This window comes from Orcinus orca, chromosome 2, assembly GCF_937001465.1.
Source record: "Orcinus orca chromosome 2, mOrcOrc1.1, whole genome shotgun sequence".
NCBI classification, from domain to species: Eukaryota; Metazoa; Chordata; class Mammalia; order Artiodactyla; family Delphinidae; genus Orcinus; species Orcinus orca.
Genome location: NC_064560.1, coordinates 109,302,696 through 109,326,592, shown reverse-complemented (window position 1 = coordinate 109,326,592; position 23,897 = coordinate 109,302,696). Strand labels below are relative to the sequence as shown.

The 23,897-nt window shown below is 39.3% G+C and overlaps 1 protein-coding gene across 1 annotated transcript in view; it reads right to left on the bottom strand.

Moving 5' to 3' along the window:
• The window catches only part of FAM227B (family with sequence similarity 227 member B), a 262,310-nt gene that overhangs the window by 325 nt on the left and 238,088 nt on the right, over positions 1 to 23,897 (bottom strand). The window contains exons 13-15 of the mRNA XM_033408437.2: positions 6,602 to 6,679; positions 5,347 to 5,421; positions 2,617 to 2,686 (exon numbers count right to left, since the gene is read on the bottom strand). Coding sequence (XP_033264328.1) covers positions 2,617 to 2,686; positions 5,347 to 5,421; positions 6,602 to 6,679 — 223 coding nt within the window. The remainder of the gene's footprint in view (positions 1 to 2,616; positions 2,687 to 5,346; positions 5,422 to 6,601; positions 6,680 to 23,897) is intronic.

Genomic DNA, 23,897 nt, shown 5'->3' with positions numbered 1-23,897 from the left:
TGAGCTTTCTCTGTCATAATAGAGAAGCTTAGATAAAAGACACTTCAAGTTTTTAATCTCTATTCACATTGACATAAAGAATTATCTGGATGTTAATTCAGATAATTCAATTTGTTCATGGAATTTACTTTCTTCCCACTCTAAACTACCTTTTCTCAAATGCCTCTCTAATCCAGGAGGCATGTTTACTATTCTAGGAAAACCCATCTGTGACTTGCATCTTCGTTGTGTGTCTAGCAAACTTGTTTGTATATGTGGACCAATGTAGGGCAGGTGTGAGGCATGAGGGTGAAACTATGAAAAGGCTGAGTGTGGGTTCTGGGATTGGGTAGGGGTATTGGTGGGTGCCTGTATATGTTTATCAAAATGGGCAGCAAGTTTGGCCATGTGGTGATGGTAAATGAGTGGCTCTCTCTCACGGATAGACTACAGAAGGCTTTCCTGAATTATATGAAGATTTAGACTGAAAAGCATTTTGTGACATAGTCAGATAATTGAGAGACCAGCAGTCATGTGGCATGAATTATCCAGAAGTTTATCACAATTTTCTATTATTCTATGATTGAGTTGCACATTAATGAGCAAAAAGCCTGGATATCATCATCTTGAATCTCAGTTTCAGAGAAGCTGAGGCAAAGCTGGTTGTTACATTTCTCAAAGGACAGCAGTCATATAAAGTACTAGGAAATCCATTATTCTATTCTAAAATAAAGTTCTGGTGCATTTTCATTCTTAGCAGAAAGGTAAGTACTTGAGAAAGCTTAAGTCCAATTTGTTAATTTTGAATTTTAAAAATTGATTTCAAATGATAATCCTTTTCCTTTTAAAACCTTTCCATTTTCCACAGAAGATCTGTGGTCAATTGATATATAATTCTTTGAAGATGCCTGGATTACTGTGGAAAAAAAACCAAAAAAGGCACTTGCCTTTAAATTTTTCACCATGAGATACCTTCTTTACAAAGTAGGTAAGTAAAAATTTCTAGTGCACACTCTGCTTTGGAGGACATAGTCGTTCTAAGCCAGAATCTACTCCCATATTTGTCTTGCTGTCTGGGTTGAAGAAAAGAACTATTTTCCAATGAAGCCATCACCAAGTGTTATTCTAGAAATTATGAGAGATATCGAACTTGCCTGGAAAGGATGGGGCTAGGGCCACTGGAAGAAAGCTTCATGTAGAAGACGGAATTTGAGCAGGGCCTTAAAGGATGAATAGAATTTGAAATCTGGGGAGTAGGCATGGCAGATAAGCAAAGTATATGATTATGGGTAAACATGATATGCTGGGAAGACTCAGTGGGAGTGAAGGGTTTGACTTGGGATATAGTGGAGAATAAGATTGGCTATACTGGCTGGAGCCAGCTTTTGAAGAGCTCCAAGTCCAGCATTTAGACCAGGGGTTGCAAACCAGCAGACCATAGGCCTCGTCTGGTCTGCAGATTTATTTAGTTTGGCCTCTAGGGGTATTTAAAAACTTGAGTCCTAAACAGGAATTTTACAGAAGAATCTGGATTACAAATGGTGGAAGATCTGATAACACTTTGGCCTCTATTCCTGCAGAGCCACAACGAACTAGAGGTGAGAAAGTAATTGCCTTGTTTCACTGAGGCACAGACTCTCCAGTGTGCTATGGTGTCCATAGCTCCTGTAGTTTCTCTAAGACTCAGGCCATTTACTATTTACCAGCTGAGGTCACTTGCCCTTTACCAGGCACAGTTTTCTTATATTAAATAAATATTTCTCTGTACCCATGTCTCTAGCAGTAGCAGTTAAGAGAGACCATGAAAAAATGGGAGAAATAATTTTTTTTGTGGAATAAAGAGTAGTACTATTTATTTAATATTAAACACCCAACAATATTACCCCTTTCCATTACCTTTCTGGCTCATAGGAATTTGGTTAGATTATTTGACCCCTGTTTTTGACATTACATCAGTAGCCAATGAGGATTACTCTAGATTTTTGCATGGAAGCCTGACATGCTGAAAATGAAAAGCTCTCTCTTATTCCTTACCTCAGATTGTCCAATCTTCAGATTTACTGTACACTATTTTCTACATGTTCTTTCTTGTTGGAAGGGAGGAAGGACCTTTAGATTTAATAGGACTGCCTGTAAGTTAAGGTGGAGCAGAAGGGAAGGGGACAAAGAAAACTGGAAAGATGGGACCATGTCCTTCCTTTTCTTTCTTTCTTACTTGAGTACTGTTTAGAACCTTATTATTTCTTACATTTCTGTTACTTGAGGGCAAGGATCATTCATCTAACACAGTAGTTGGAATCCAATATATTTTTGTTGAATTATTAATGGGAAATAAAATATGACTTCAAATACCAATAATTTTCTATTAGTTTGAAATTCTGCATTTGGAGGTTTTCAGTTGCATAAAATGCTTCTGGTCAGGAGCAAGGGATGGGGATGAGTGAGCATGAGGTTGTCACTAATACATGAGAGAGGGATTACCCTAAATGTGCATGTGGATGATTAAATAACAAGAATGTATTCCATCCTGCCACTGTAACTTGGATGTGAAACCATACATTGCTTATTAAATATTTTCCAGTCTATATAAGAGAAGCTAGAGAGAGAACTCTCAATTATTTTCAGAAAAAAACTTACCAGTTTTTGTAGGAAATTCTCAAAATCATTCTTAACTTCGTAAGGTTTCTTGGTAGCCTTTGCTTGGAGCCTAATCATGAAAGAAAGAAAATTGGTAACCAAGCTAATTGTTTTCATACTGACACCAACTAAGAGCCACGATTTACGAAGAGTTTAATATGCTGGGCATTTGCCACCACTTTACATATATTAATTCAGTTACACTGACAATCTTAGGAAGTAGGTACTACTATTATCCTATGTTACAGATGAGGAAAGAGGCACAGATAGGTTAACTAGCCTGTCCACAGTCATACAGCTAGCAAGTAATAGAGGATTTGAACCCAAGCAGTGTGACTTGCGCCCTCTATTCTAACCACTGTGCGACACTGCATCCCAGCAGTGAAGCATCCTCTTCAGTGAGATGGTTCACACAGTAAGTATTCCCTCAACTAATTCCACTCACTGGGCTCCAGTGCAGATTTTAAGATGAGTCACTGGGGAGGGAAGAGGAAAAGGGACTGGCCTGGAAAATATCTGGGGGAGAGAGAGAAAGAGAGACGGAAAAGGATAAAGGGTGAGGGAGGCGCTTACTAGACTGTAAGTTCATCAAGGGTGGGGATCCAGGAATCTATCATGATTTCTGTCACCACGTACTCATTCAGGAAATATTTTTAAAAAGTTGAATAGCTGAATTGAGGAGGCAGCAGGAAACTTTCCAGAGATCTACAGATAAAGACAGAAGCAGAGGTAGGCCAGGCAAGGAACGATAGGAACTTGGGACAAGGGAGAGACAGCAAGAGAAACACAGAAGAGAGAAAGAAAAATGAAAAATGGTATAAGACTATTGATTTCACTGGCGATTTTCAAGTGAAACATTTGAAATTATTCTGTGAAATCTGTAGGAAGTGAAATTTTCTAAAAATTCCAAATACACTTTGCTGAAGCATGAACTTTGGATTAGCTAAACCCCTATAAGGCCTGCTCTAGGTTTCTCTAGCATTTAGCCTAGGGGTCCCCTGAGGGCACCCAGTAGGGCTACCTCTGAGGGGCCTCTTGCGTTAGTGTTCTCTAACAAATACTCCCTTACTCTTTCTCTACTTTATCTCTGCCAATTTTATCTCCTCAACCTAGGTTTTCTCCTCACTTCTTACTACCCTTTTGGACTATTCTTCCCTGCTTTTCTAAAATCTGGCTCTGAGTCTCTTCCTCATAGTCCTATTTAAATATCCCTGGTGCCCTTTTTTCAGTAACACACTCTTAGAATCTTCTTGACTTCAAGTCATCCTGAGACTGGTTCATCTCACTTTGTTAAAATCAATCCATCTTCCAACCCACTTTTATTTTTTTTAGAGTAATTGTATTTTTCTATTGTATCATGTTTTTAAACATCTTTATTGGAGTATAATTGCTTTACAATGGTGTGTTAATTTCTGCTGTATAACAAAGTGAATCAGCTATACATATACATATATTCCCATATCTCCTCCCTCTTGCATCTCCCTCCCACCCTCCCTATCCCACCCCTCTAGGTGGTCACAAAGCACTGAGCTGGTCTTCCTGTGCTATGCAGCTGCTTCCCACTAGCTATCTATTTTACATTTTCCAACCCACTTTAATTTACAGTTCCCCTCTTCTTTTGTTTTTAATAACAGCTTTGTTGCTATGTTACATAACCTAAAATCCACCCTTTCAAAGTATACAATTCAGTAGGTTTTAGTATATTCACAAAGCTTTGCAAGCATCACCACTACCCAATCTCCCATCTTTCTATCTTTCCTTTCCATGACTATCTTTTTTTGAAGATTACAGATAGAAACTTGGACACTGTGCCTATAAATTTAACAGGGACGTGGGAGTTATATACCCAAATGAGTCTTTTCCCCTTCACTTTCTCCAGCAATGTGCCATCGCATAAAACATATTTGAGTGCTTCTTGTGAGTTGCTCTGAAAACCAGTCTGCATCCTTTTGCATATCTTGAGTGGTGAGAAATCCTGTCCTCTATAGATTTGATTTTTGGGAACTTGTAAAAGTCATCTGGAGTCAGATCTTATGTTGTGAAGGGGAAAGCTGGGTGATAAAATTTTTAGTGAAAAATGCAGTAAGATTTTAAAGTAATGAGTTGCATTTTCTTATGTGACTGGGAGACTAGCTTTATAAGTTCCAAAATAGCAATTAGAAGTATGGCAGCATGACTGGCACAAAATTGTGGTTTCCCACAGGGGTTTATTTGAAGGGCTGTACTCATCTGACATTTATTCTTGCCTATGTGGATGTACTGGAAGAAGTGGGTTAGTCCCAACGCTTTATAGTTTTGTTTTTTACACTGTAATAAAATAAACAAATATGCCCAACTTTCCTTGTTTCAGTGGGGTACAATGTTTGTATGTATAGGGGAAGCAGCAGGGGCAGAAAGGGACAAAGAACTAGCCTGAGACCAGCTAAATAGGTTGTTTTTCTAGTTTACATCTTCCCATGGTTATGAGTCTATATTTAAAAGGCCCTCAGCTTAAGTCCTATGTCTGGTAGAGTAAAAGGAGATGATGATAATGTTTAGCAATTAATTAAATTAGAGTAAGTGATAATGTGGATAAAAAAGTTAGTGTTACTCTAGATGAACTACGGAGTAGAAAACTTCTGCAGATATTCCAGTTAATGCATTTTTACATATTAAACCTATTGTGGTTTATGTAACACATTTGTTCAATTAAAATGTTTTTAAGCACTACGAGTTGAATAAGAAACAAACCTATGAAGCTCCTTGTCAACTTTTTCCTGTCGCTGTCTTAGGAGTTTTATTTCTTCATTAATTAGGTGCTTTTCTCTATAAAGTCAAAGTTTGGAGTTAAATTTTAAAATAAAGCAGGCAATTCTCATTGAGAAAGAATAAATCAACAATTTGCCGCCTTCCACATATCAGTAAAGGTCCATTACAAAACAGTTCTTCAGCAACCCCTCCCAATGCACCACGTGGTATGAGGAATCCCCCAGCACACTGCCCCTTATAAACATGTGCCAAAGGCATCACCCATGTCAGCTGAGTACAGCCTGGACTCCACCTTGCTGTTCCCACATGGGCCCTCTTACAAGGTGCCCATCCCTGTTCTTCCCAGTGAAAATAGGAAATCTAAGGGCTCTGTGTGTGTGTCTGTGTGCGTGCATGCGCATGTGTGTATGTCAGTGTGTGTATGTCAGTGGGGAATGGGGCCCCGGGGAAAGTAGAGGCTCAGACTTCTGTCCTGCCTGCTGGATAGGATAAGGCTGGCTGCTCTTCTGATTACCTCTCTTTGATGTGTTTCCAGAACAGCATCAGGTACCCAAAGGGTAGGATGCCCATCCTTTCTCCCCTTTAAGGCAATAAGACAGCTAGGCAGTGACCTTGATATCACAGACAGAAGAATTGGACCCTGCCAATTTGTCCTTATAAAAATCGATGGACATCCTCATTAAGCCATTTCTCACTTCCTGGCACATAAGAATACCATAACTGGCCAAGAGTAATCATTTTAGTTAAGCACAAAAAACTTAAAATGTTTCCCCAAGAAACTTAAAATGTTTCCCCAAGAAAACGTTTCCGAAAAGAACTCCTTGCCTTGCTTTCCTCCATATCACCCCTGCTGCCACCCCAGCTACAAGGAACTCCTTCTATTACAGACAACCTTTCTGTTCTTCTTCCAGGGCTTATCTTTGTAAATGAACAATACTCCAATCTCTCTTCCTGGGAACTCTCTCCTGGTCTCTCCACGTTGGGGTGCATCCCCCCACCCAGACCACAGGAAAAGCTCCCTTCCTTTTTTCAATCCCTGACATGGGCTGTGTCTCCGTGGTTACAACATACATTCTTGACACCTACCTGAAAAGAATCTCCGAGTCTATAAGATGCTCAGAGGCGACTCTCCTCGTCAGTAAAATAAGAAGGTTAGTTGTAGATAATTTCTATGATTGCTTACAGCTCTAAAGAATTCTATGATTTTATATTTATCAATAGTATGGAGTCAACTTACATTCTAAAATCCTTTTGGTTGTTTGCAAATTGTCTTTTTGCCTCCTTTAGAATTTCACAATAAGTTGGAGCAGGTGGCGTGATAGGCTTATGGTTAAGGAAAGATTTTCAACTAGGAAAACTTGAGAGAGGTTAACAGTATCCTTCACAGGGGGACTCAGGGAGCCATCTTGCCTGGGCTTCCCAGTCATGAAGGGTCTCAAGTATAAACACGAATATTATGTCTGAAAGGACCAAAAGGAGACAATACCCATCTGACTACTTTAAACTTATATCCCATTATCTGGACCACACCATCCATAGCGCACAAGGACTTAGTAGTTTCATAAGTCCCATAATTACTATTTTCATGTTTTTTTGGTGTGCTTTACAGGCAGCGATTTGTTAAATGTAAAATTTTAAATGTACATTTTGTAACTCCGTTTAGACATTTCTTCATTTCTACATATACTGAGAACTTCAAAGTCTCTTGACTTCTGAGAGGCTCTGGAGGTGAATGGCAGCATATGTTGGCTGCCTCAGTTAGCCCGACCTCTGCTAACTGCATGGAAAAGGATGATAGGCAGAAGATAAAAATGTTCTGCTAATGTGGCTGGGGCTCTTCTACTGTCTGTTTCTGGTACAGCCTGTGGCTGTGTCCCTAACACTGGTCTTAACCCATGTCTGTGTCTGGAAAGCAGATGCTTCCCTCTGAAGTGGCAACTGGTAAATGACTCAAGGAGGCAGCCCTCATCTTGTGTTAAGACCTTAGCCTCATTGATAAACTAGGAGCTGTTAAACCTCTGCAGTCACCAAGATGCAGGAATGAGTCTGTCTTCCCATGGTCCCACTCTCCAACCTGAACCACACTTCAGTATTACCTCCATCTTTCTATGAATGCAATTTGCTCATTTAAAACACATTTATCCTCCCTTCAAGGATGTCCTTGATACTCATTTTAATCTTAATTATCTGGTATAAGAATGTTAGGAAAAGCTCAGTAGATCTGGTCCCTGGGACAAGACCACATAGGCACGTAACCTTATGACCTTAATTTCCTGAGTATTATATCTCAGTTGAGATAACCAGAAGGAAAAATATGAATGGCTCCACAACAAAGATTCTCACAATAAACTTGAATAAAATTTATGTCTTTCCTATGACACTCTAAACTACTCAGAAAGTATCTTCAATCACTTATAATTTGAATATTAAGGTCTTAGAATCAAGGCAAAGAACATTTGTTTTCTGTACACTGCAGATGACTTTCTCAGCAATGCCACGGTGATAAATTCTCTCTGCCAGCCATAGAACCTGTTTAAGAAGTTTCCTTAACAGCATCACTAAGTTGCTGGGAAGCAGTGTTGATAGCAGACCATACTCCATCCTACTAAGCACAGAGTTTGCGAGGGTCTGGATGATTATGTTATCCTGAATAGGATAGGAATTCTCTGAAATAGATTTTACAGAGAAGTCCGCTGCTGTTTATGATGCATTCCAAGTTTACTTTAACCCCTTCATCATAGCTAGGTTTTAGAGTATGGTTTTCCTTAAAGAAAGAGATAAGCCTGGAGGGGGATCAAGATGGCAGAGGGGAGAATGTGGAGCTCACCTTCCCCCACAAACACATCAAAAATACATCTACATGTGGAACATTTCTCACAAGAAACCAGCTGGAGACTGGCAGAAGATCTCCAATATAACCAAAGCTGCAAGAAAGATCTCCACATAACTGAGTAGGATGGAAAAAAAGGAATCAGGACAGGACTGGTGTCCCTGGGAGGGATCTATAAAGGAGAAAAGGTCTACGTGGGCAGACCCTGGGGAGCCCCCTTGCCTGCTGGGAAATCCGCTGGGACAGATAGAGGGGCTGGAGAAGCCCAGACTCTACTTGTGAGGAGTGCGTGTGTGCTGGCTTGCTGACAATCAGGACAGAGAGAGACTGGCAGCTGGCTTGCCACACTACCCAATATCAGGTGTGCATTGGGCAGGGCTACAAATACGTGCAATGGCTAAGTGCTGAATCTCTGGCAGACAGACCTTGGGAGAGGACTCGATCTAGCTTAGTGGAGATAGCTCGGAGGGCCTGGGGTATAGTCTGGGCCAGACTGCAGAGCTCTTTGTCACTGCTTGCATGGAAGGGGTGAGTCCAGCTGTGGCGGATTTTGTCAGCGCCTGCAAAGGGTGATGCCACAGAGATGCTCAGGGAGGGCTGAGTCTCAGATGGAGAGCCCCTGGGTAGAAGTATGCAGTGGTTGGTTTCCCAAAGGGAGTTCACTGGCTCTGCCCACCCCACACCGCAACTTGGAGCAGCATCTGGCACGGACAGGTCCTGGGAGAGGTCTGGCACAGAGGCAGCCTAGTTCTCAGGCAGCAGCACAACCACCTTGATTCCTGCAGCCACAAAGCCCCAGCCCCCAGCACCAGCCCATTCCACACCACAGCCTAGCACTAGGTCTGGGATGAACGCAACAGGAAAAGAGATGTGGCATTTGGCTGCTTCTAGACAGAACTGCAGATGTCTGCATGGTTAGTGCATAGATTCGCTGTAATGACACGGGCCTCAGTTGCTTCAGCAGTTACCTCCTTTGGAGCAGGTCACGCACTCAAGGTTAAAGGAGACTGAGTGAACCTGACCCTCAGGGCTTTTACTCTGACAACTGGAGAGCAGACACCATCGCTGACAGGGCTGTAACAGCCACAGAGCAAGGAGGAGGTCCCACCCAGAGCGCAGGCTCTGGACACCACACCAGTTTCTCCCCTATCAAGGGGATAACAACTAGCACACTCTGAGGAAAGATGTGGCTGGTACCCATACTGAAACCAGCCCTCGCACCAGAATATTGGATTCACAGTCTACACAGGGATGCTTCCAAATAAAAATATCCCTTCAAGACCACAGTAGATAACTGTTTCTCCTAAATTCATAGAGACAGAGAAAGTTAAGTAAAATGAAAAATCAGAGAAACTACTCCAAATTAAAAGAAATCCCCTGAAAGAAGAAATAATGAAACAGACCTCACCAGTCTACTATACCGAGTTCAAAAAGGAGGTGATAAAAATGCTAAAGGAATGAAAAGATTGATAGAAATGCAGATCACTGTAGTAAGAAACTAGAAAATATCAAATCAAAATTAGACAACTTAGTGAGATAAAAACCAATCTAGAAGCAATGAATAGACTAAATAACACAGAAGAATGAATATGTGATCTGGAGGACATACTAATGGAAATCACCCAATCAGAAGAGCAGACAGAAAGACAAATGAAAAAAATGAAAGCAGCATACAAAATCTACAGGATAATATAAAGCATGCCAAACTATGCATAAGCTGGGTTCCAGAAGGAAAAGAGAGAGAAAAGGGGATTGAAAGTGTATTTGGAGAAATTATTGCTGAAAACTTCCCAAACCTAAAGGAAACAGATATCCAAGTACAAGAAGCACAGAGGATCCCAAACAAGATGAACTCAAACAGATCCACACCAACACATATCATAATTAAAACGGCAAAAGTTAAAGAGAGGATTCTAAAAGCAAGAGAAAACAAAGAGGCAGTTACGTGAGAACCCCCATAAGGCTATCAGCTGATTTCTCTGCAGAAACTTTGCAGGTCAGGAGGGAGTGGCATGATATATTCAAAGTCCTGAAAGGGAAAACCTGCAACTCTACCCAGCGAGATTATCATTTAGAATAGAAGGAGAGATAAAGAATTTCTCAGACAAGCAAAACCCAAAAGAATTCAGCAATACTAAACCTATCCTAGAAGATATATTGAAGGGTCTTCTCTAAACAGAAGAGAAACAAGAATCTATAGGAAAGGGACAGTCACAATAGAAAAGGCAAATACATAAAAGGATTGAAGATCACTTAAGACAGTACATAGATGAAAAAACAATCAAAAATTTTTTGTGAAAGTGATTATGATGACAATTAGCAGCAAAAGGATAAGATGTAAAATAGGACATCAAAATCAAAGAATGTGGAGGAGTGAACTATAAAAATGTGGATTGTTTAGAGTGTGTTTAAGCTTGTATGACTATCAATTTAAAGCAAATAGATATAGTTAGGGGTCAACATACTTGAAAACCAGGGTAACCACAGATCAAGAACATACCATAAGTTCACAAGTACCAAAAAGAAAGGAACTCAAGCATAATACAAAAGAACCATCAAACCACAAAAGGAAAAACAAAAAGAAGAAACAAAGAACTACAATACTGACAGGAAAACAAGGTTTAAAATGGCAATAAGTACATACCTATCAATAATTACTTTAAATGGCAATGGAACAAATGCTCTGATCAAAAGACACAGCAGCAGATTGGATAAGAAAACAAGAACCTACAATATGTCACTTACAAGAGACTCACTTCAAGGTGAAAGACACACACAGACTGAAAGTGAGAAGATGGAAAAAGATATTTCATGCAAATGGAAATGACAAGAAAGCGGTAGCAATACACATATATCAGACAAAATAGACTTTAAAACAAAGTCCATAAGAAGGGACAAAGAGGTACATTATATTATGAAAAAGGGACCAATACAAGAAGAGGATATTACACTCATTAATGTGCATGCACTCAATATAGGAACACTGAAAGATATAAAACAAATACTAACAGAGAGGGAGAACTTGACAGGAATACAACAGTAGGAGTCTTTAAAACCCCACTGACATTAATGGACAGATATTCTAGACAGAAAACCAATAAGGCAACAGAGGTCCTAAATGATACAATAGACAAGGTGAACTTATTTGATACCTACAGGACCCTACATCCAAAACACACAGAATACACATTCTTTCCAAGTGTGCATGGAACATTCTCTAGGATAGACCACATATTAAGTCACAAAACAAGCCTCAACAAATTTAAGAGGCTAGAAATTATTTCAAGTATATTTTCTAACCACAATGGTATGAAACTAGAAATCAACCACAAAAAGAAAAATGGGAAAAGAACACATGGAGACTAAACAAGATGCTATAACAAACCAATGGGTCAATAATGAAATCAGAAAATACTTCAAGACAATTGACAATGAAAACACAACTTTACAAAAACTATGGGATGCAGCAAAAGCAGTTCTAAAAGGGAAGTTCATAGTAATATAGGCCTTCCTCAAGGAACAAGAAAAATCTCAAACAACCTAACCTACCACTTAAAAAAATCAGAAAAAGAAGAACAAAACTCAAAGTCAGCATAAGGAAGGAAATAATAAAGATCAGAGGGAAAATAAATTAAGTAGAGAACAGAATAGCAACTGAAAGCATCAATGAAACCAAGAGCTGTTTTTTGGAAAAGAGAAACAAAATTGACAAACCTCTAGCCAGGCTCACCAAGAAGAAAAGAAAGAGGACCCAAATAAACAAAATAAGAAATGAAAGTGGAGAAATAGCAATGGATACTGCAGAAGTACAAAAAATCATAAGAGGGCTTCCCTGGTGGCGCAGTGGTTGAGAGTCCGCCTGCCTATGCAGGGGACGCGGGTTCGTGCCCCAGTCCGGGAGGATCCCACATGCCGTGGAGCGGCTGGGCCCGTGAGCCATGCCGCTGAGCCTGCACGTCCGGCGCCTGTGCTCCGCGGCAGGGGAGGCCACAGCGGTGAGAGGCCCGCATACCGCAAAAAAAAAAAAAAAAAAAAAAAATCATAAGAGAATACTATGAACAATTATATGCCAATAAATTGGAAACCTAGAAATGGACAAGTTTTTAAAAATGGCCTGCCAAAACTGAGTCAAGAAGAAACAGATGATTTGAGCAGACTGATCACTAGATGTAAAACAGAATCTGCAATAATAATAATAATAAATTCCCTGCAAGCAAAAATCCAGAACCAGATGGCTTCACTGAGGAATTCTACCAAACATACAAAGAACCTATACCTATCCTTCTCAAACTATTCAAAAAAAAAAAAATACTGAAGAGGAAGGAACCCTCTCAAATACACTCTGTGAAGCCATCACCCTGATACCAAACCAGACAAAGACACTACCAGAAAAGAAAGTTACAGGCCAATATCTTTGATGAATATAGATGCAAAAATCCTCAAGAAAATATTAGGAAACAGAACCCAACAATACATAAAAAGACCTACATCATGATCAAGTTGGATTTATCCCAGGGTCATAAGGATGGTTCAACATACACAAATAAATCAATGTGATATACCACATTAAGAAAAGGAAAGGCAAAAAACACATGATAATCTCAAGAGACACAGAAAAAGCATTTGACCAAAGGCAACATCCATTCATGATAAAAACTCTCACCAAAATGGGTATAGAGAGAACATATCTCAACATAATAAAGGCATTTATGACAAACCCACAGCCAACCTAATACTCAATGGTGAAAAGCTGAAGGCCTTCCTGCTAAATTCAGGAGCAAGACAAGGATGCCCACCCTCTCCACTGCTATTCAACATCATATTGGAAGCTGTAGCCACAGCAATCAAGTAAGAAAAAGAAATAAAAGGTATCCAAATTGCAAGGGAAGAGGTAAAACTGTCACCATTTGCAGATGACAAGATACTCTATATAGAGAAATCTAAAGTCTCCACACAAAAAGTATTAGACCTAATACATGAATTCAGCAAGGTAGCAGAACACAAGATAAATATACAGAAATCTGTTGCATTTCTTTACACTACAATGAAGTATCAGAAGGAGAAAGTAAAAAAAAATTCCATTTAAAATTGTATCCAAAAAAAGGAACTAGGAATAAGCTTAACCAAGAAGGTGGAAGAACTATTTGCTAAAAACTATAAAACAGTAACAAAAGAAAATGAAGATGATTCAAAGAAATGGAAAGATATCCTATGCTCTTGGATTAGAAAAATTAATATTATCAAATTGGTCATACTGCCTGAAGCAATCTATAAATTTAATGCAACCCCTATCAAAATACTCATGACATTTTTCACAAAACTAGAACAAATAATCTTAAAATTTATATGGAACCACAAAAGACTTAGAATTGCCAAAGCAATCCTGAGGAAAAAGAACAAAGCTGGAGGCACAACCCTTCCAGACTTTAGACAATACTACAGTAATCAGAACATCATGGTATCGGCAAAAAATGAGATATATGGGTCAATGGAACAGACCTATAGAGCCCAGAAATAAACCACACACATACAGTCAATTAATCTACTTAGAGTATACAATGGAGTAAATACAGTCTTGTCAACAACTGGTGCTGGGAAAGCTAGACAGCTACATATAAATCAATGAAATACAACAGTCCCTCACACCATATACAAAAATAAACTCAAAATTGTTAAATGATCTAAATATAAGACATGACACCATAAAACAGAAGAGAACACAGGCAAAACATTCTTGGACATAAGTTGCGGCAATATTTTCTTAAATCAGTTTCTGAAGGCAAAAGAAATAAAAGCAAAAATGAACAAATGGGACCTAATCAAACTTAAAAACTTTTGCACAGCAAAGGAAACCATCAACAAAACAAAAAGACAACCTATTGAATGGGAGAAAATATTTTCAAATGATGCAACCAACAAGGGGTTAATATCTAAAATATACAAGCAGCTCATACAACTCAGTATCGAAAAAACAAACCACCCAATCAAAAAATGGGCAGAAAACCTAAATAGACATTTCTCCAAAGAAGACATACAGATGACCAACAGGCACATGAAAAGATGCTCAACATCACTAATTATCAGAGAAAAGCAAATCAAAACCACAATGAGGTATCACCTCACACCAGTCAGAATGGCTGTCATCAAAGTCTACAAATAGGGACATCACTGGTGGCACAGTGGTTAAGAATCTGCCTGCCAATGCAGGGGACATGGGTTCAAGCCCTGGTCCAGGAAGATCCCACATGCTGCGGAGCAACTAAGCCCGTGCGCCACAACTACTGAGCCTGTGCTTAGAGTCCCTGAGCCACAACTACTGAGCCCACACATTGCAATTACTGAAGCCCACGTGCCTAGAGCCTGTGCTCCACAACAAGAGAAGCCACCACAATGAGAAGCCCGTGCACCACAATGAAGAGTAGCCCCTGCTCACTGCAACTAGAGAAAGCCCGCATGCAGCAACGAAGACCCAACTCAGCCAAAAAAAAAAAAAAAAAAAGCTTTATGAAAAGAAAGTCTAGGGCTTCCCTGGTGGTGCAGTGGTTGAGAGTCCGCCTGCCGATGCAGGGGACACGGGTTCATGCCCCAGTCCGGGAGGATCCCACATGCCGCAGAGCGGCTGAGCCTGTGAGCCATGGCCGCTGAGCCTGTGCGTCCAGAGCCTGTGCTCCACAACAGGAGAGGCCACAAAAGTGAGAGGCCCGCATACCACACACACACAAAAAAAGTCTACAAGTAATAAATGCTGGAGAGGGTGTGGAAAAAAGGGAACCCTCCTACACTGTTGGTGGGAATGTAAATTGGTGCAGCCACTATGGAAGACAGTATGGAGATTCCTTAGAAAACTAAAAATAGAACTACCACATGACCCAGCAATCCCACTCCTGGGCATACATCTTTAAACAATGAAAACTCTAATTCGAAAAGATACACACATCCCTCTGTTCATAGCAGCACTATGTACAATAGCCAAGACATGGAACCGACCCAAATGTCAATAGGCTCGAGAAGAAGTTGTATATATATGTGTGTGTGTGTATATAAATATATATATTTGAAGGATCAAATATATATATATATATATATATATAATAGAGTATTACTCAGCATTATAAAAAGGAATGAAATATTGCCATTTGTAGCAACATGGATGGACCTAGATAATATACTACATGAAGTAAGTCAGACAAAGACAAATATATGATATCACTTATACATGGAATCTAAAAAGTAATACAAATGAATGTATGTATTAAATAGAAACAGACTCAGAGACATAGAAAACAAACTTATGGTTACCAAAGGGGAAAGGGAGTGGGGGAGTTATAAAATAGGAGTATGGGAGATTAACAGATACATACTACTATACATAAAATAGATAAGCAACAAGGATTTACTATATAGCACAGGGAACTATATTCATGATCTTGTAATAAGCTACAATGAAAAATAATCTGAAATATATATATATATATAATATATATAAAATGGAATTACTTTGCTGTACACCTGAAACTAACACAATATTGTAAATCAACTACACTTCAATAAAAAAAGACATAAGCCTGACTTTCATCTCACAATGGTATATGTTTCTTAAACTTATAATTTAATGAAAAGTTTATGTGCATTATGTAGTTGAAAATCACATCAGTGCAGTGATAGCATCCAGCCTTCCCAGGAGGCAGACCAGTAGTGACAACTGCATGTACACATGAGCAATGAGAATGCTCTCATTACTGGCTTCAAGGACGCATTCAGGAAATAGCCCTCTTCGGGGCCAGCATGAAGCAAAATTGGGAAGTCAACAGAATGTGTGTCTTTGGTGTCTTTCACTCATCTCTCTCGATGCTCTTCTTTTAGTACCCTCTTAGTTCTTCATTGCTCCTTGGCTGGCATTAACAGGTCACATTTCCCACAGATTATAGAGTCCCATGCTGGAGATTCAGCTCTAGTTCTTGCACTGTGGTCAGCACTTGCCATCTAGGGCCATGGTAGCCCAGGTAGTTGAAAGGGTTGGCCCTCCTTTTCCTTATCTGTAAAGTATGAAGGTTGACCTTCATGTTTTTGTAGCTCTCATCCTGTTAAGATTTTCTATCAGAAAATTTTCTACCTCTATTAGAGGTAGAAAATGAGCCTATTTAAGTTCCAACCCATCACTGGGGTAATGGCAAAAGGCTTGGAGACAGTGGGGTGGAATTTGAGATTTTGCAAAGGAATATAGGAGAGAATCTGTTTAATATTTAGATATGGGGGCTGCATAAGAGATAGGGAGAAGGAAGGATCAATTATGGCAAGGATAATGATGGAATCACTTTATAGAAATTGGGAAGTTTGTCAATTTGAAGGTTGTATTATAGGGGATGAGAAGGTATTTTAAAAATGGGCATGAGACTAGATAGCAGAACTCAGCATCAGCTGTTTAATTTGGGGGCGCTTAGAAAAAGAAATGACAGGAACCAAGATGGCAGAGAAGAAGGACGTGCTCTCACTCCCTCTTGTGAGAACACCAGAATCACAACTAGCTGGTGGACAATCATCGACAGGAAGACATTGGAACTCAGCAAAAAAGATACGCCACATCCAAAGACAAAGGAGAGGTCACAATGAGATGGTAGGAGGGGCGCAATCACAATAAAATCAAATCCTATAACTGCTGGGTGGGTGACTCACAAACCGGAGAACACTTATACCACAGAATTCCACCCACTGGAGTGAAGGTTCTGAGCCCCATGTCAGATTCCCAACCTGGGGTCTGGCAACAGGAAGAGGAATTCCTAGAGAATCAGACTTTGAAGGTGAGTGGGATTTGACTGCAGGACTTCAAAAAGACTGGGGGAAACAGAGACTCCACGCTTGGAGGGCACACACAAAGTACTGTGTGCATCAGGACCCAGGGGAAGGAGCAGTGACCCTGGGGGAGACTGAACCAGACCCACCAGCTAGTGTGGGAGGGTCTCCTGCAGAGTTGGGTGGTGGCTGTGGCTCACCGTGGGGACAAGGACACTGGCAGCAGAAGTTCTGGGAAGTACTCCTTGGCGTGAGCTCTCCCAGGGTCCACCATTAGCCCACCAAAGAGCCCAGGTAGGCTCCAGTGTTGGCTTGCCTCAGGCCAAACAAGCAACAGGGAGGGAACCCAGCCCCACCCATCAACAGTCAAGTGGATTAAAGTTCTACTGAGCTCTGCCCACCAGAGCAACAGCCAGCTCTACCCACCACCAGTCCCTCCCATTAGGAAACTTGCACAAGCCTCTGAGATAGCCTCATCCACTAGACGGCAGACAGCAGAAGCAAGAAGAACTACAATACTGCAGCCAGTGGAGCAAAAACCACATTCAGAGAAAGATAGACAAGATGAAAAGGCAGAGGGCTATGTAGCAGATGAAGGTACAAGATAAAACCCCAGAAAAACAACTAAATGAAGTCAACAACTAAGATAGTCAACCTTCCAGAAAAAGAATTCAGAATAATGATAGTGAGGATGATCCAGGACCTTGGAAAAAGAATAGAGGCAAAGATCTAGAAGATGCAAGAAATGTTTAATAAAGACCTAGAAGAATTAAAGAACAAACAAACAGAGGTGAACAATACAATAACTGAAATGAAAACTACACTAGAAGGAATCAATAGCAGAATAACTGAGGCAGAAGAACGGATAAGTGACCTGGAAGGCAGAATGGTGGAATTCACTGCTGTGGAACAGAATAAAGGAAAAAAAATGAAAAGAAATGAAGACAGCCTAACAGACCACTGGGACAACATTAAACACACCAACAATCACATTATAAGGGTCCCAGAAGGAGAAGAGAGAGACAAAGGACCCGAGAAAATACTTGAAGAGATTATAGTCGAAAACTTCCCTAACATGGGAAAGGAAATAGCCACCCAAGTCCAGGAAGCGCAGAGAGTCCCATACAGGATAACCGCAAGGAGAAACACATCGAGACACATAGTAATCAAACTGGCAAAAGTGAAAGACAAAGAAAAATTATTGAAAGCAGCAAGGGAAAAACAACAAATAACATACAAGGGAACTCCCATAAGGTTAACAGCAGATCTCTCAGTGGAAACTCTACAAACCAGAAGGGAGTGGCATGCTATAATTAAAGTGATGAAAAGGACGAACCTACAACCTAGATTACTCTACCAGGCAAGGATCTCATTCAGATTCAGTGGAGAAATCAAAAGCTATATAGACAAGCAAAAGCTGAGAGAATTCATCACTACCAAACCAGCTCTACAGCAAATGCGAGAGCAACTTCTCTAAGTGGGAAACACAAGAGAAGAAAAGGACCTACAAAAACAAACCCAAAACAATTCAGAAAATGGTCGTAGTAACATACATATTGATAATTACCTTAAACGTGAATGGATTAAATGCTCCAACCAAAAGACACAGGCTTGCTGAATGGATACAAAACAAGACCCATATATATACTGTCTACAAGAGACCCACTTCAGACCTAGGGACACATACAGACTGAAAGTGAGGGGATGGAAAAAGATATTCCATGCAAATGGAAATCAAAAGAAAGCTGAAGTAGCAATACTCATATCAGATAAAATAGACTTAAAATAAAGAATGTTACAAGAGATAAGGAAGGACACTCCATAATGATCAAGGGGTCAATCCAAGAAAAAGATATAACAATTATAAATATATATATGCACCCAACATAGAAGCACCTCAACAGATAAGGCAACTGCTAACAGCTTTAAAAGAGGAAATTGACAGTAACACAATAATACTGGGGAACTTTAACACCTCATTTACACCAATGGACAGATCATCCAAAATGAAAATAAATAAGAAAACACAAACTTTAAATGACACAATAGACCAGATAGATTTAATTGATATTTATAGGACATTCCATCTAGAAACAGCAGATTACACTTTCTTCTCAAGTGCGCACAGAATATTTTCCAGGATAGATCATATCTTGTGTCACAAATCAAGACACGGTAAATTTAAGAAAACTGAAATCATATCAAGCATCTTTTCTGACCACAATGCTATGAGATTAGAAATGAATTACAGGAAAAATGTAAAAAACACAAACACATGGCGACTAAACAATATGTTATTAAATAACCAATTGATCACTGAAGAAATCAAAGAGGAAATCAAAAAATACCTAGACCAAATGACAATGAAAAAACGATGATCCAAAACCTATGGGATGCAGCAAAAGCAATTCTAAGAGGGAAGTTTATAGCTATACAAGCCTACTTCAAGAAACAAGAAAAATCTCAAATAAATAATCTAACCTTACACCTAAAGGAAATAGAGAAAGAAGAACAAACAAAACCCAAAGTTAGCAGAAGGAAGGAAATCATAAAGACCAGAGAAGAAATAAATGAAATAGAAACAAAGCAAACTATAGCAAAGATCAATAAAACTAAAAGCTGGTTCTTTGAGAAGATAAACAAAATTGATAAACCATTAGCCAGACTCATCAAGAAAAAGAGGGAGAGGACTCAAATCATTAAAATTAGAAATGAAAATGGAGAAGTAACAACAGACACTGCAGAAATATAAAGCATCCTAAGAGACTACTACAATCAACTCTAGGCCAATAAAATGGACAACCTGGAAGAAATGGACAAATTCTTAGAAAGGTATAACCTTCCAAGACTGAACCAGGAAGAAATAGAAAATAAGAACAGACCAATCACAAATAATGAAATTGTAACTGTGATTAAAAATCTTCCAACAAACAAAAGTCCAGGACCAGATGTGTTCACAGGTGAATTCTATCAGACATTCAGAGAAGAGCTAACACCCATCCTTCTCAAACTCTTCCAAAAACTTGCGGAGGAAGGAACACTCCCAAACTCATTCTATGAGGCCGCCATCACCCTGATACCAAAACCAGACAAAGATACTACAAAAAAGAAAATTACAGACCAATATCACTGATGAATATAGATGCAAAAATCCTCAACAAAATACTAGCAAACAGAATCCAACAACACATTAAAAGGATCATACACCATGATCAAGTGGGATTTATCCCAGGGATGCAAGGGTTCTTCAATATACGTAAATCAATCAATGTGATAAACCATATTAACAAATTGAAGAATAAAACCCATATGATCATCTCAATAGATGCAGAAAAAGCTTTTGACAAAGTGGGCATAGAGGGAACTTACCTCAACATAATAAAGGCCATATATGACAAACCCACAGCAAACATCATTCTCAATGGTGAAAAACTGAAAGCATTTCCTCTAAGATCAGGAACAAGACAAGAATGTCCACTCTCACACTATTATTCAACATAGTTTTGGAAGTCCTAGCCATGGCAATCAGAGAAGAGAAAGAAATAAAAGCAATACAAATTGGAAAAGAAGAAGTAAAACTGTCACTGTTTGCAGATGACATGATACTATATGTAGAGAATCCTAAAAATGCCACCAGAAAACTACTAGAGCTAATCAATGAATTTGCTAAATTTGCAGGATATAAAATTAATGCACAGAAATCTCTTGCATTCCTATACACTAATGATGAAAAATCGGAAAGAGAAATTAAGGAAACACTCCCATTTGCCACTGCAACAAAAAGAATAAAATACCTAGGAATAAACCTACCTAGGGAGACAAAAGACCTGTATGCAGAAAACTATAAGACACTGATGAAAGAAATTAAAGATGATACCAACAGATGGAGAGATATACCATGTTGCTGGATTGGAAGAATCAATATTGTGAAAAAGACTATACTACCCAAAGAAATCTACAGATTCAATGCAATCCCTATCAAATTACCAATGGCATTTTTTTTTACAGAACTAGAACAAAAAATCTTAAAATTTGTATGGAGACACAAAAGACTCCGAATAGCCAAAGCAGTCTTGAGGGAAAAAAAAAATGGAGTTGGAGGAATTAGACTCCCTGACTTCAGACTACACTACAAAGCTACAGTAATCAAGACAATATGGTACTAGCAAAAAACAGAAACATAGATCAATGGAACAAGATAGAAAGCCCAGAGATAAACCCACGCACCTATGGCCAACTAATCTATGACAAAGGAGGCAAGGATATACAATGGAGAAAAGACAGTCTCTTCAATAAGTGGTGCTGGGAAAACTGGACAGCTACATGTAAAAGAATGAAATTAGAACACTGCCTAACACCATACGCAAAAATAAACTCAAAACTGATTAGAGACCTAAATGTAAGACCGGATTCTATAAAACTCTTCGAGGAAAACATAGGAAGAACACTCTTTGACATAAATCAGAGCAAGATCTTTTTTGATCCACCTCCTACAGTAATGGAAATAACAAAAATAAACAAATGGCACCTAATGAAACTTCAAAGCTTTTGTACAGCAAAGGAAACCATAAACAAGATGAAAAGACAACCCTCAGAATGGGAGAAAATATTTGCAAATGAATCAATGGACAAAGGATTAATCTCCAAAATATATAAACAGCTCATGCAGCTCAATATTAAAAAACAAACAACCCAATCCAAAAATGGGCAGAAGACATAAATAGACATTTCTCCAAAGAAGACATACAGATGGCCAAGAAGCACATGAAAAGCTGCTCAACATCACTAATTATTAGTGAAATGCAAATCAAAACGTCACTGAGGTATCACCTCACACCAGTTAAAATGGGCATCATCAAAAAATCTACAAACAATAAATGCTGGAGAGGGTGTGCAGAAAAGGGAACCCTCTTGTACTGTTGGTGGGAATGTAAGTTGATACAGCCACTATGGAGAACAGTATGGAGGTTCCTTAAAAAACTAAAAATAGAATTGCCATATGACCCAGCAATCCCACCACTGAGCATATACCCAGAGAAAACCATAATTCAAAAAGACACATGCACCCCAATGTTCATTGCAGCACTATTTACAATAGCCAGGTCATGGAAGCAACCTAAATGCCCATCGACAGAAGAATGGATAAAGAAGTTGAGGTACATATATACAGTGGGATATTACTCAGCCATGAAAAGGAACGAAATTGGGTCCTTTGTAGAGACGTGGATGGATCTAGAGACTGTCATACAGAGTGAATTAAGTCAGAAAGAGAAAAACAAATATCGTATATTAACACATATATGTGGAACCTAGAAAAATGGTACAGATGAACCGGTTTGCAGGGTAGAAATTGAGACACAGATGTAGAGAAAAATGTATGGACACCAAGTGGGTAAAGTGGCTGGGGGTGGGCTGGTGGTGTGATGAATTGGGCAATTGGGATTGACATGTATACACTGATGTGTATAAAATTGATGACTAATAAGAACTTGCTGTATAAAAAAAAAATACAACAAAATTGAAAAATTAAAAAAAAAAAAAAAAAAGGGCATGTTCTTACCATACGACCAAGCAATCCACTACTGGGCATATACCCTGAGAAAACCATAATTCAAAAAGAGTCATGTACCACAATGTTCACTGCAGCTCTATTTACAATAGCCAGGACATGGAAGCAACCTAAGTGTCCACTGACAGATGAATAGATAAAGAAGATGTGGCACATATATACAATGGAATATTAGCCATAAAAAGAAATGAAATTGAGTTATTTGTAGTGAGGTGGATGAACCTACAGTCTGTCATATAGAGTGAAGTAAGTCAGAAAGAGAAAAACAAATACCGTATGGCAACACATATATATGGAATCTAAAAAAAAAAAAAAACGGTTATGAAGAACCTAGGGGCAGGATAGGAATAAAGACACAGTCGTAGAGAATGGACTTGAGGACACGGGGAGGGGGAAGGGTAAGCTGGGACGAAGTGAGAGAGTGGCATGGGCATGTGTACACTACCAAACGTAAAACAGATAGCTAGTGGGAAGCAACCACATAGCACAAGGACATCAGCTCGGTGCTTTGTGACCACCTAGAGGGGTGGGAGGGAGAAACAAGAGGGAGGGGATATGGGGATATATGTATATGTATAGCTGATTCTCTTTGTTACGAAGCAGAAACTAACACACCATTGTAAAGCAATTATACTCCAATAAAGATGTTAAAACTAAAATGGGCATGTTCAATTAGCTACTTCCTGCTAATATTTACAGGCATACCTCAGCAATATTGCAGGTTCATCTTTGGCTGAAGGGAACATTGTGTCTGTTTTCGTCTATCCAGAGCACTAAAACTTTCTCCATATCAGCAATAAGGCTGTTTTGCTTTCTTATTCATGTGTTCACTGGAGTAGGACTTTTCATTTCCTTTAAGAACTTTTCCTTTGCCTTCACCACATGGCTGTTTGGCACAAAAGGCCTAGCTTTCAGCCTGTCTCGGGTTTTGACATGCCTTCCTCAGTAAGCTTAATCATTTCTAGCTTTTGATTTTAATTGAGAGACGTGCAACTCTTCCTTTCACTTCCTTATCCCTCCATTACAGGGATATTAATTGGCCTAATTTCAATATTGTGTCTCAGGAAATAGGGAGGCTTGAGGAGAGGCAGAGGGGTTGGGGAACGGCTAGTTGGTGGAGCAGTCAGAACACACATTTATTAAGTTTGCCATCTTATATAGGTGTGGTACCTGGTGCCTCAAAACCTTAAGATAGTAACATCAAAGATCACTGATCACAAATCACCATAACAAATATAATAATAATAATGAAAAAGTTAGGAATATTGTGAGAATTACCAAAATGTGGCACAGAGACATGAAGTGAGCAAATGCTCTTGGAAAAATGGGGCTGACAGGCACACT